We start from the raw sequence: 12,257 nt of genomic DNA, 5'->3' as shown, positions 1-12,257 counted from the left end.
TAAGCTTTAGGTCAGAGATGTGGAATGCTAACTGTTAGCTATTAATGGAGAGACCACAGCTTGAATGTGTCTGGGGGCCAGAAGAATGTGGCTGCAAGCAACTTACAGAATTGTGAAGATCTGCCCAGGGTTGAGGTCGACATTATTCAGCTGAGCAATGAACACAGCTGCCATGCACTGGAAAATAGCAGCTCCATCCATGTTTACAGTGGCTCCAATGGGAAGGATAAACCTGCTGATCCTCTTGTCAACCCCGTTGTTCTCCTCGATACACTTGATCATGGATGGGAGTGTGGCTGAGCTGGAAACAGAGCAGGAGAAATGAAACAGAGCACCAGGGTGTTCTGAAAGCCCCATCACTGTCCCATGGCTTCCATGTTGCTGGCATGCTGCACACAGGACTGCAGTCAAGGCAACAATGCCATTTTACAGTCCCTCTCTGGCATGATGGCAATGAGGGACCCTCCTGGTTGAGCTTTGAGCAGAGGTATTTAATAATCTGCTTTCATCCAGAAAGAGCTGATAAGGACTTTAATCTCCCAGAAGCAAGAACTCATGACTTTACACAGTATGCAGCATTACATGGCTGTAGAATGAACAAGTCTCAAACTACAAACATGCAGTAACAGATGCAAATATAGCAGGGGAGGTTGGAACTAGATGATCTTTGAAATTCCTTCCAAGCCAAACCACTGTATGATTCTATGATAATATAAACACAACAGATGCAACAGCAATCTCTGTTAATGCTGTATTAGTACCTTCCCAAATGAACAGAAAAATAATTAAAAATAAAACACCACTCTTGGATTTACTCCTTGCATTATAAATTAGATGGTTTTATTCATAAACCCTCTCCTACTATGCAGAAGGAGAGAGTTTATAAATAGTATTTCAGCTCCATCAGCAGACATGCGACTGCTTTTGGGGATGACCTGGAATGATTTTATATAATATGTCATCTGATCAGGTGTTTCTACCTGAGAAAAGTGTAAGTGACACACTCAATCATTTGTTTATAACAAATAAAAGCTGATCAGGCCAGATCTTTGAAATAAATAATGTTAAATGCCTTTACACTAACAAGCAAGTCTGCTTTGCTCCTACAAAATTAGTCTAAATTTGTTCCAGGTCCTTCCGAACTTAAAAAGTAAACTTCTGAGGACAAAGTCACTCACTACTGATCCTCACTTCAGTAAAATTGAAAGGACAGCTGGCAGGATCATTTAAAGAAATTATTTTTTTCCTCCCAAGATATTTCCAACTAAGCATCATGCTATGGCCTCAATATTTGAGGAATTCTTTTCAACAGCTGATAACCAGCACGTGCTGTGTGGCAGGCTGATGACAGCAGTGAGCATCTCTGTGCTCAGAAGACTCTGCAACCTCAGGAACAATAGTCACACCTAAAAGTAAAACTGGATACAGCCAGTTTAGGGTGACAAACATACCCAGGCTACAGTCTCAGAAGTGGCACAGAAACCCACCTGGAGCAAGTGGCAAAGGCAGTGGCAAGTGGTGTGATAAGTCCTAAGAGAAAACTATATGGATTTTGCCGTGTGGCTGCAAAATAAATAAGCGGCAGAATGATTCCTCCGTGGATGACGTGACCCAGGATAGAGGCAAAGATGTATTTTCCCAGACTGGTCACCAGAAGCACAATATCTTCCATTTCCACAATCTTGCTCCCAACTAGGAACATAATGCCAATAGGTACATACCTGTGTAAATGAAATATTGGCTATCATTAAGTAAAAACAACAAGCCTTGGAAAACACAACACTTTCTGTCCTGGAGATAATATTCCCCTAAACAATCTGCTGCCCCTACTGAAGGGTAGTTCTTTATTCACCACACACTCGGGTTAGGCAAATTTGGAAGGCTTTTCTATGACTCTTGTTTGGTGGATGGTAAGCAGTTAAATTTTAAAAGGTCTGTTCACTGATGCCCTCAGAGACAGGGCAAGGAGAATGCCAAAGGGAAGGTGAGTGGGAAGCAGAAATGCTGCCAGGAGCCTCCAGGACAAGACACCAATGAGGAGAGGAGGGAAGGGAGCAACATCACATCACTGGAGTACAGAGAGGGGTCAAAGAGTTGGGTTTCAGACATGCAGAAACTGCCAGCAGGAGTTACAGAGTCAGGTCATTAAAATCACAGACACACTGGGTGCCAGCTCTGTGGAGGTTAAGAAAAAGCTGTGCACATACCAGAGAGCTCAGCTAAAGGCTGCTGATGTATGTGCCAAAGACAGCAATTAACTCTGCTATTTGCCTAAAAAGGACTAAGTTAAATGATCAGGCTCCCAGAGCTTCCCCCAAGCCACATCCATGCCTCCTATCTAGAAACATGCCACGTCAGCATTTGTTTGAAGTTTCCTTTGTAAAGAACACGTGGAGCTGCTCCAGGGGAAGGGCCACCTGCAGGCTACAGCCACACCTCTGGTCCCAGTAGCCCTGAAAAGACTGAACTGCCCTTGCACCAACAGCACAGCAGTTCTAAACACACTGTGTGAATCACTGCAGGCCAGGCCCTGCTCCTTCCTAAGCTCTACTGGGGTGTTTGTGTCTGAGTACCCCTGCTGATGCTGTCCACACTTCATCCCTTTCTTCTAAGATTAAGAAATACGGAAAGACCACCCAGCTCCCTAAAATCCTGCCCCAGGAAAATGTGTGACTAAAAAAGATTTACCTGTACATCTCAGGAATAAAAAATCCAATGCCCATGTTCAGAGAAGCTGATTTGTGGAATCAGGACAAACTTCAGAAGGTTTGGTTAAGCATGCAAAGGTCTGGAAAGGTGGGCAAGCCTTAAGGCAGCTCAAATCACTCAGTTTTTCCTGGCCTGCCTCTCCCTCAGTGCTTCTGCAGCTCCTCTGTTCCATGCAGAGAGCATTTCCCTATATCCCAGATCCATGTGAGCATCCTCTGTCCTCCCTTGACCAAATCTCTAGGGGAGCCTGTGGAACATCCCCCACTGAGCCTCTGCAATTCTGCCTTTGAACTGTGTTTCTGAGGAGCCTGATTAGCCAGATCCAGCTGAGCCCTGGTCCTGCACTGCTCTGAACACTGAATTCCTCCCCTTGAAGAGGGAGGCTGGAGAGGAAAGAACTGAAAGCTGAGACCCAAGTAAGTGCTGCTAAAACACAAGAGTGGCTGTTGAACAGGACCAGATATGAGCTCAAGCTGCCTTTGCTGCTGGTAGTGTGGTTTCACCATTTCAAGGTATCCCCTGGGAAGCACATGCAGCTTTACAGATTTTGAACAAATACCAGGACTACACAAAGCCTTAAAGAAGGAAAGAGAACAAGTAAGGGTTTCACTGTTAAGGGTCAGCAGTGGTCCCTATAATCCACAAAATAAAGGATTACATACTAACTGATTGGCTTGAAGTGCTAGCACTGTAATAAGCTGAATGCATGAACTGCCTCTTATCAGTATTCAGTGTCCAAGGAATTACACTCAAGAGCAAAAAGCTTAAGCTGCTTGGAGACTGAATTTTTCAATCCCTTATGATACCAACTAACACAGAGATCTGCCTGTGTAAAATCAGGTATTTTGTTAAAACCCTTCTACTTCTTAGGGAGAGAAAAACAGTAGGAATGAAAAATGCAGAATGAAGGAAGAAAGAAAGATGTTTAAGTATACATTTAATATATGCATTTAAAAATACATTTAATACATTAGGTATATTTACAGCTTTTTCATCAGCTTTGGAAAGGGAGTGAGAAATGTCCCACTGTTAATTTGTTTGCTAGCTATCTTTATGAATATGAATATTTTAAGGTTTGTATGTGAGGTGTTAGTACTGTTGGTTTCAGAGGAGCAGCCTAACTCCACAGAGCTACCAAGGACAGCCATGATACTGCTCTGAGGCCCAGGCTTATCCCACCTGATGGAAAACCCAGCCAGGAGGCTGCTCCTACCCCAGCTTAGGTGGCCTGAACCACTCTCTAGAGGTGCCTGCCTCCTCCAAAGCTGGTTTCTTGCCTAATGAGAAAGTTTAGTGTGCTCCAGCTCCTAACTAAGAGACTTTTTTTTGGCATCAAAAGCTTTGTGGGATTGATCAGAGCACCAGTCAGCCCATAAACTTTTCCAGACTCCAAGGAATCAAGTGAGATAATGTACTTGCTTATTAATAGGCAAGAGAAAAAAAATCAGCATTAGGAAATACTGAGTTTTCTTTCCACTAAATAATCAAAATGGAGTCCTGGAGAGGATTTATAGGCAACCCTTTGAAGTTCTCCATCCTGATACCTTAAGCTATGAGTGATTGTCTCATTACAGGGCACAAGCAAGGAGAGAAGACCCCATGGTGTGACATCACAGCATTCACTTTTGCTGTGATGAGGGATCTCACAGGAAAGAGCTGGACAGAGAGATGAAATGTGAGTTTGCTGATCTGAGCACAACACTGCAGTGCAGATGTTTCTGCAGCCACACACTCACCACATAATCCAGGTAACCAAGACCATAGTTGCCTCATTGAATGAGTTAAAGAAGCGAATCAGATCCTCCCCCTCCGGGCCAAGCTTTTTCAGTGCCACTCCTAAAACCAGAGCAAACAGCACCAGTCCCAGGATGTTCATCCCTCTGATATCAGTACCTACAGGGACCTGCAGAGACAAAAAAAGAAGGCTTGTTACATGTGAGAATAGGACAAAACCCAACAAAAGGGTAATTTTGTTGCTGTCTGATTGATCTGAAATCAACAAGCAGAGCCTATTTTGTCAAAGGGAATCAAGGAGATCTGGATGCAGCTCAGGTACAAACCTGCCTAGTTATGAGCTGGCATGGATTCACTGAGAAGGAAAGGGCCTGCCCACGTGCCCTTCAATATAATAGTTGTGCTCTCAGTGACCTGAACAAGAAAACTCCCCAGTTTACTCAGGACTTAAGTGCAATGATGATACCAAGGTGAAAACCATGAGAAAACAACGAATGTTATGAAGCAGAAGGAGGGGAGAAAGGCAGAGAAAGGCAGCAAACTGTGGCAACCTACTCCTTCATTTGTCCATGTCAGCTGTGGGAGATAGGGAACAGAAGAGAGATACCTGTTCCCCTTCTCAGAAATCTGTCACTGCCTGGAAAAGAGAATAAAAACAGGATCCACCTATTGACAAAAACTAGTCTGCCCACAGGTCTGCTCTGTGGTTAGTCCTTCACGGTTTGCTTCTCAAAGAGAGCCAGAGCTCTCTTTGGCAATGCAGTATCATATGAACTGAATGAGTACTCTTGTGGCTACATAAAAATATAATTGTTTTGACAAACTGGGTTTTTTTCTCTCCAACTTGGCAGTACAAACATGTCAAATGGTTGTTTTATTTGGAAGAATTTCCATAACAGATGAAGTTTGTGTACAAGTTTTGGCCTTTTGGCTAGTTTAAGTGGACACTAGCTCAATACTAGGAAAGAAAATACATTCTGAGCTAAAAGTTTGAAAGTAGTATCAACTAAAAAACTCAGGATACTGATCTGCTAAATCTGATAAAACCAGCCTGCTTAAGATTGATGTTTTTTCTGGAAGTACACTGCTGGACTGCACTGTCTCTCAATGGCAGGTGGAAATAAAGTCCTGCAGGGAAAGGGATAAAATGTAAATTATACACAAAAGCAGGAATATTAGACTGCTGTTAAGGGAAATGTTTACAAACAGTGAAGGTGCTGGCTTTTTTTATTCTCTAGGTAAAAAAAAAATAGTTATAGAATCTGCAATTTTTACGGTAGTTGCTTGTTCAGGGTTAAACTGCCACTATTTATTTGATTCCTGATTGAGAGAACTGAGAACATAGATACTAAGCATGAGGTACAGTGTATCTCCAGAGATGTCTGAGGAAACATGCTGTCACACACACTAACACTTTCCTGTCTGGATAGTTTTGGCTATATTGTGTTTTTTCTGAATGAAAGCTCTAAACTCTTCTGCAGTGAGAAAAGTAAAGACAAAACAAATTACCCCCTCCTATGAACTAAACAAACCATCTGTGCATGTGGGATGTTATAAAATAACATATATCATTCTATACTGGGTTTGTTTGAGACAGGGGTACATGAAAAGTTCAGCTGGAACTGAATTTTACCATAATGGGCCCAAACCATTCCACAAAAAAAATCCTAAAAACAGTGAATACTCTCTTGTTTTGGTTCCCATTCTGAAAAAAAAAAATGGTATGAAACTTTGCCATGAGACAGAAATTCAGTGTTTCAATGCTGTAAGAGCCCAGCATTCCAACCTGGATGCTGCTGGGAGAGAAACTCTGTACCCTCCAGAATGACAGTACATGGACCTTGGAGAGGTCTCTGTCCACCTTGCCCCCAGCACTGTGGTAACTCCTGCTGCTGTTCTCCAAGTGCTCACACTCACCAGCACTGCAAGCCTAGATTCTGTGATCTGGGGACCCCTGACCTCTTGGTGACCAGAAGATGACTGTGTGTGCCACTGCCAAAAGCTTGTGAGCTGTATCCCCCTATTTGCTGCCATCCTGTCCACACTTTCAGGCCTTGCTCTCCCCTTGTCTCTCACTGATTTCTTTATGACACACAACACTCACCATCACCTCCCAACACTGCAGATGTAGGCAGGAGATGCACCACTTCCCTACAGTAGTAACTTATTGCAAGAAATTTCTCCCTGCAAATCCAGGGCACGATCCTCAGCATTGAGGGAATTCTACCTCATTGCGACACCACACGGAACGAGTCCAGCAGAAAATCTTCAGCGGAAGATCCTCACAATCCCAGCCTCTAAAACTGGCAGATGCTGAACAGCCTTTTTGTACTCTCACACAAGAGTGCATCACCCCAAAGGGGCAGCCAAACCAAGCAGCATTGTGGACACCAAACAAAAACAGCTTTAATGAGAACTTTGTTCCTGGACAAACTACGGGACACGTTATTGTTTGCCTGAAATTATGCATTCTCTTAGGAAGATTCATGGAGCTCTTCTGGTCCTTGAATCTCTCTGAAGATCCCATTGTTTTTTAGCTCTTGAAACAAAATGCTTATCAAGGAAACAAGTGCTGACATTGAACAGTCCCAGTAGTAGGTGGCTGAAAAGAAAATGCAGCCATGTGATGTGAGGAAGAAGAGCAACCACTGGTTTGTGTATTTTTACTCCTGTCCAAAGAGGAACTGAGCCCCCCCAGGCTCCCAGTGCTGCAGATGGTAAAGTGAGATAGTCTGTGCCCCAGGAAGTCTTGCTGCCAATGAGACAGAGAGGATGTAGCCATAAAAGCTGGGTAAACATGAGGTGAGCATGTGAAACAACAAAAAAGGACATGGCTGAGCAAACAAGTACATGTCCCACTGTTCACTTCATCAGTGAGAGAAGACAGAGCCTAGTAACCAGTGGCGGGGGGAATATAATCAATGGAAATTTTTGCTCCACACTATTCATATGAAAAGTTGAAGGAAAATATTTCTCCTCTTCACTCAAATATTCTGCTGATGAAAGAAAAAAGTAGATAGGAATATGATCTTATTCCTCTGGAACCAAACTTCTGTCACTATGATATCCAAAAATCATACTCTTCTTTCCAAACTTAATCCTCATCTATCCATAAATACTATGGCTAGACCAGTACTAAAACTGAGCTGACAAAACTGAGATGATGCTCTCTTTTTATTTGGTCTGTTCTTCCCTAGAGACAGTAGGGCGTCTTCTGGAATTAAAGAAGCTCAGTCTGGTTTTGCTCCAACAACTTAAAAAAGGTTTTGGAAAAGTAATAGCAGAAATAACCTTTACATCATCACAACTGTTGGCAAAAACAGACAGCAGTGGCACATTCAGAATATTTTTTCTGATGTTACATCAAACAGGAGACTGATAAGCAGGAAAAAGAGAGAGGAAAAATGAAACAAACAATGTTGCATTTTAAAGGGCCAAAAGATGCATTCTTATCTCTTAAGGAAAAGTGAGGGTGTTGAACAAGCATTAAAAAAGTACTTGACAGCAGCACCATTTTCAATGGATTTGGTTAGCCTTAATCCATGCTTGGTTGCTACGGAGCCCATATCAAACCTGACAGTGAAGATAAACAAAAGGCTTACTCACATTTCACTTACCCTTACTTAAATGTCAAATAACTCAGCACTCTGCAACAAACACACAAATCCAAGTGCACGTTCCTACAGCCTCTCATACCGAGCGTGTTTCAGCAGCACGAAGCTGCAGGGGCGTGCCCTGCCTGAGGGCACACAGACACAAAGCGCTCCTTTGGGATTCCCGGTGACCGCTGCATCCGTGTCACACGGGGTGACCGCGGAGCCGGCCTAACGCCACCAGGCAGGGGGAGCAGCCTGCCCCCGAGCGGAGCTGCTCACCCTGGGATGCCAGGCTCCCGGGCAAGGCACAGCTTTGAGCGCTAATGCCATCCAGCAGGCACCAGTGCAGCTGCTCACCCTGGGATGCCAGGCTCCCGGGCAAGGCACAGCTTTGAGCGCTAATGCCATCCAGCAGGCACCAGTGCAGCTGCTCACCCTGGGATGCCAGGCTCCCGGGCAAGGCACAGCTTTGTCCCTGCTCGGTTCACGCGTCATCCCAGTCACCTGTCACCCTGTGTCTCCGGGGCTGGTGAAAGTTCAGGTCAGGGCTGGAAGCAGAGTTCACAAACGCTGTTTTGCATCACCTGCTCACACACCAGGCATAGGGAGGAGACAGTAATGAAGCCAATGCTTGCTGTGCTCAGGGATAGGCTCCAGAGTCCCTCTGGGTAAGCATAAACTGCTCTTTCCTTGATGGTTTTACAAACTGGTGGGGAAACCCCAGCTGAGCCCTTCCATGACAAATGCAAACATTACAAGTCTCTTGCCCTAGGGGAATTCAAATCATATTAAAAATGTATTTACCCAGCATCTGATACTGAGCTCAGACAGCCAGAATGAGCCTGAGGAAGAGAAAATCACCTTGAAAGTAATTTCTCAGACCAGTCTCCCAAAAATCCCATGGCAGCACATGAGACACTTTATTTGGAGCAAGGTGACACCTTGCAGGCTGGGACCCTGGGTCTGTTTCACAGCATGCTGCTTGTAAGACAACAGTAACTATTGCTGAGCCTGCAACATGTTGGCTCTGGCCAATAATAAACATGTTTGATAGCCCTGTCTGCAGGAGAAATGACACTTAGTGGGATACAAAGCATCTCTGGAAGCCCCACCATCTACATATGGAAGGTCCCACTCTACTTTGCCTACACCTACACACCAGTTCCCTTTTTGACACCATTGCAACAGTAGCCTATTTGTAATCTTCTGTCTGTAATTTTTACTCCTTCAGACCACTTGTTACTGCTTCAAACAAAATTTCAGCAACGAGAAAAAATTCTCAACCCAACAAATTAACAAATTAAGAGCCTTGAGTAGAGGGATAAAACCTCAATCTCTCCAAACTCTTAATGAAGAGTAAGGTTTAAGGGACGTACTCAGCCAGCCTGATTGCTATTTAGTTCCAAATCTACAGAAAGTTATCTGGAAACATCAGGTAGACTCACTAAAATTTAGATCAAGTGAGACCAGGTCTAAGAAAGCATGGCCTAGAAAAATAAAGTGTCAAGGGTCACATCAGTTGAGCTCAGCTCTTCTCTCAAGCACAGCTTTCTGTTGTGGCTGGGGGTACTCATTCAGCTTGTGTGTGTCTCAGTTCCAGGCAAATAAAAGTACTTGTTTCTTTCTCAAGACTGCTGGAAAGGATTAAAGGCTGTGAAGTAGTCAAATATTACTGACAACAATTTGTTTAAAAACCTAAGAAATGACCTTACCTTTTCCCACGTGATATTTCCAGAGGTTGTGTTCCTGAGCAGCAGCTGATAGTCTGTCGCATACTGCAGGTAAGAAAAAAACCACAACCAAACAAAAATGGTGAGGCAGGCATTAAAATTGTCAGCAAAATACCTAAAAACTAGGGCAACAATTACTTTGATAAACAAACTAGACACCTCACAAAAGCAGGGCACTTCTTTGGGCTTGTTTTCTTTCAATATGAAAGGAGGGAAGGAAAAGCCTCTGTCCTTGTCAATTCCCTGTGACAACAGCAGCACAGAGGAAAAGAGGACTGCTTTATTTCATCCCTGAACACACACAGCCCTGACACTAGAGGCATCACAACACATCCTTTTCATGGTGTTATTTTTGTACTGCTTCTGGTTTTACTCATGGAATATTGACTCGTACGGTATTACATATTCATGCAAAATGGAATGTGATTTTAAGAGTTTGCCCCTGGTTTTGATACAAAAGCAAACCCACCATGAAGGCAAAAGCCATTATTTTGCTCCTGTATCATAAAGAATCATTCTGCCTTATGACAATATTTTCAACACTCTCTATCCTGACATATAAAAGTAGCATTGACAACTAAAATCAAAATCTTTTTGGAGCCTTACAGCTCCTATCCATCAGTTTAAACCACACTATGTTCTGGTGCCAGTTATCATCCCACCACACTGTCTCTGTTGGAAGGGAAACCAGGCTGAGTAATTAATCCAGCAAGGGATACAATGGAAACTACTGAATAAAACCATCAGGCAACAGGTAATGCTTACACACATGGGAGCCTAAAGGTCTTCAGCCCTGTCTGTTCTGAGCCCAGCTCTAAACTTCATAGCCAAAGGATTCCCAGCTAGCTCCTGCAACATGGTCAGCAGCCTGCACAGGATTGCCACTGCTGCCTAGCATGGCACCCAAAGTTTAAAGAATATTTTTGGTGAAGGTAGAAAAGATGGGCTTTGAACATGCTTTTGTTTGAGGAATATTGTTCAAATAATTTGCCATGGAAGTTGTATGTCTGACTGTATCATGTGCTTTTTAAAACCCTACCTTCTGTAAGTAAATTAACTTCTGGTATTTTCTACACCATCTTTCTGGTCCTCTTCTAATAAAAGAGCCTATGCACTGTAGCTCATGTCCAAAGTCCTCACAGATCTTACCGTTTCAAAAGCTGCAGCAACAAGATTTGCAGGGAACAAGTTTCTGTAAAAGACAAACAAGAAAATGAAATATGTCATGGAGAACTTCTAAATAAATGCACCAATGTGTATTACTCTCAGACAGAGTGGCTTTTCCAAAGGCAAGCACATTGGCACTGGTGAAGTGTGTAGCACAGAAGATTCTCCAGCAGTATGAAGCTTGCTTGGCTCACATGAGAGAGGTGACAGGTGCTTGCTGCCACACCTCACCTTGTGGGCAGGGCCACAGAGGCAATCACACACAATGCTGGTTTTACACACCCATTGCCCAGTGGCTACAGAAACTGGTTCAGCCACACCACCTGCAGCACCAGCTTATGGCCTCCAGGGTCAGGCAGGATTTTAGCATTGCTCATGTGATTACTCTTCACTCACAGCATCCACATGAAGGACAATCCAATCAGCAAAATCCACTTATGAGAATGGCTTAACCCTTCAACACAGCACAGCCAGCTTCTGACCACCAAGGCAGAGCACAATAACATCACAGGCCAGACTTCTCTGCAAGGACTTAGACAACACAGGTGGAAAGTACAGGCAACTCCTATGGAACATCTGAATCCAGCAGTGCCTTCACACAGAAATGTCAATCTGGCATCAGGTTAGTGCAGAGAGGACAGCATGCAAAGTGATGTACACTCTTCCTGACCATCCAGTATGTATCTGCATACAGGAAATCAAAATCATGAACTGGACCAAGCAGGGCATTCTTCCAAACTTCTTGTGGTATCTTATAGTTGGTTTTAATGCTCTAATTCCTTTCTCACCTTAGGGAGAAGAGCATGTGTTCCCCTAGCCAAATGACAGCTCTTGGTTTTCTGTGTCAGAAAGGAAAACAGGAATAAAAGCTGATCTCTGGGGTCATGGCAGGACCACAGCTGGCAAGGGCAGGAACATGATGAGTATCAGCTGAAAGTACTGCCAGCAGAAGGCATCACAGAGGCACTTACAGTGCCTTATGGTAAGGCAACACAAGACCTTACCCAGTGCCAGTTAATTGTGGTAAAAAACATTTGGACAGCTGCTCCCCATCCTTTGCTCTCTGTGCTGCTCTGAGGAAGCTGCAGCTCCTTCCAGGCTGTGCCCTGCTAACTTCCCCCCATTTTTGCCACAGTTACCCAGGCAAACATTAAACCAGGCTGTGGTCGTTCCACGAATGGCACGGAATGCGCAAATCCAAACCAGAGCAGGAAAAGGAGCAGCAGAGTCAAATCTTTGAAATCAAGAGGGAGATTAAAATGTGGTCCAGATAAGGACTTTGGCCTTTGCATGGCTCTGTTCTCCTGCCACACAGAGAGTT

The 12,257-nt window shown here is 43.9% G+C and overlaps 1 protein-coding gene across 1 annotated transcript in view; it reads right to left on the bottom strand.

The window, feature by feature from the left end:
• SLC1A4 (solute carrier family 1 member 4) overlaps positions 1–12,257 on the bottom strand; it is a 33,784-nt gene that overhangs the window by 13,249 nt on the left and 8,278 nt on the right. Inside the window, exons 2-6 of the mRNA XM_059469693.1 lie at positions 10,919–10,961; positions 9,752–9,814; positions 4,446–4,612; positions 1,488–1,721; positions 107–301 (exon numbers count right to left, since the gene is read on the bottom strand). Of these exons, the coding sequence (XP_059325676.1) occupies positions 107–301; positions 1,488–1,721; positions 4,446–4,612; positions 9,752–9,814; positions 10,919–10,961 (702 nt within the window). The remainder of the gene's footprint in view (positions 1–106; positions 302–1,487; positions 1,722–4,445; positions 4,613–9,751; positions 9,815–10,918; positions 10,962–12,257) is intronic.

The sequence above is a fragment of the Ammospiza nelsoni genome, chromosome 3, assembly GCF_027579445.1.
Source record: "Ammospiza nelsoni isolate bAmmNel1 chromosome 3, bAmmNel1.pri, whole genome shotgun sequence".
Lineage (NCBI taxonomy): Eukaryota > Metazoa > Chordata > Aves > Passeriformes > Passerellidae > Ammospiza > Ammospiza nelsoni.
This window is presented reverse-complemented; position numbering and strand designations above follow the sequence as displayed.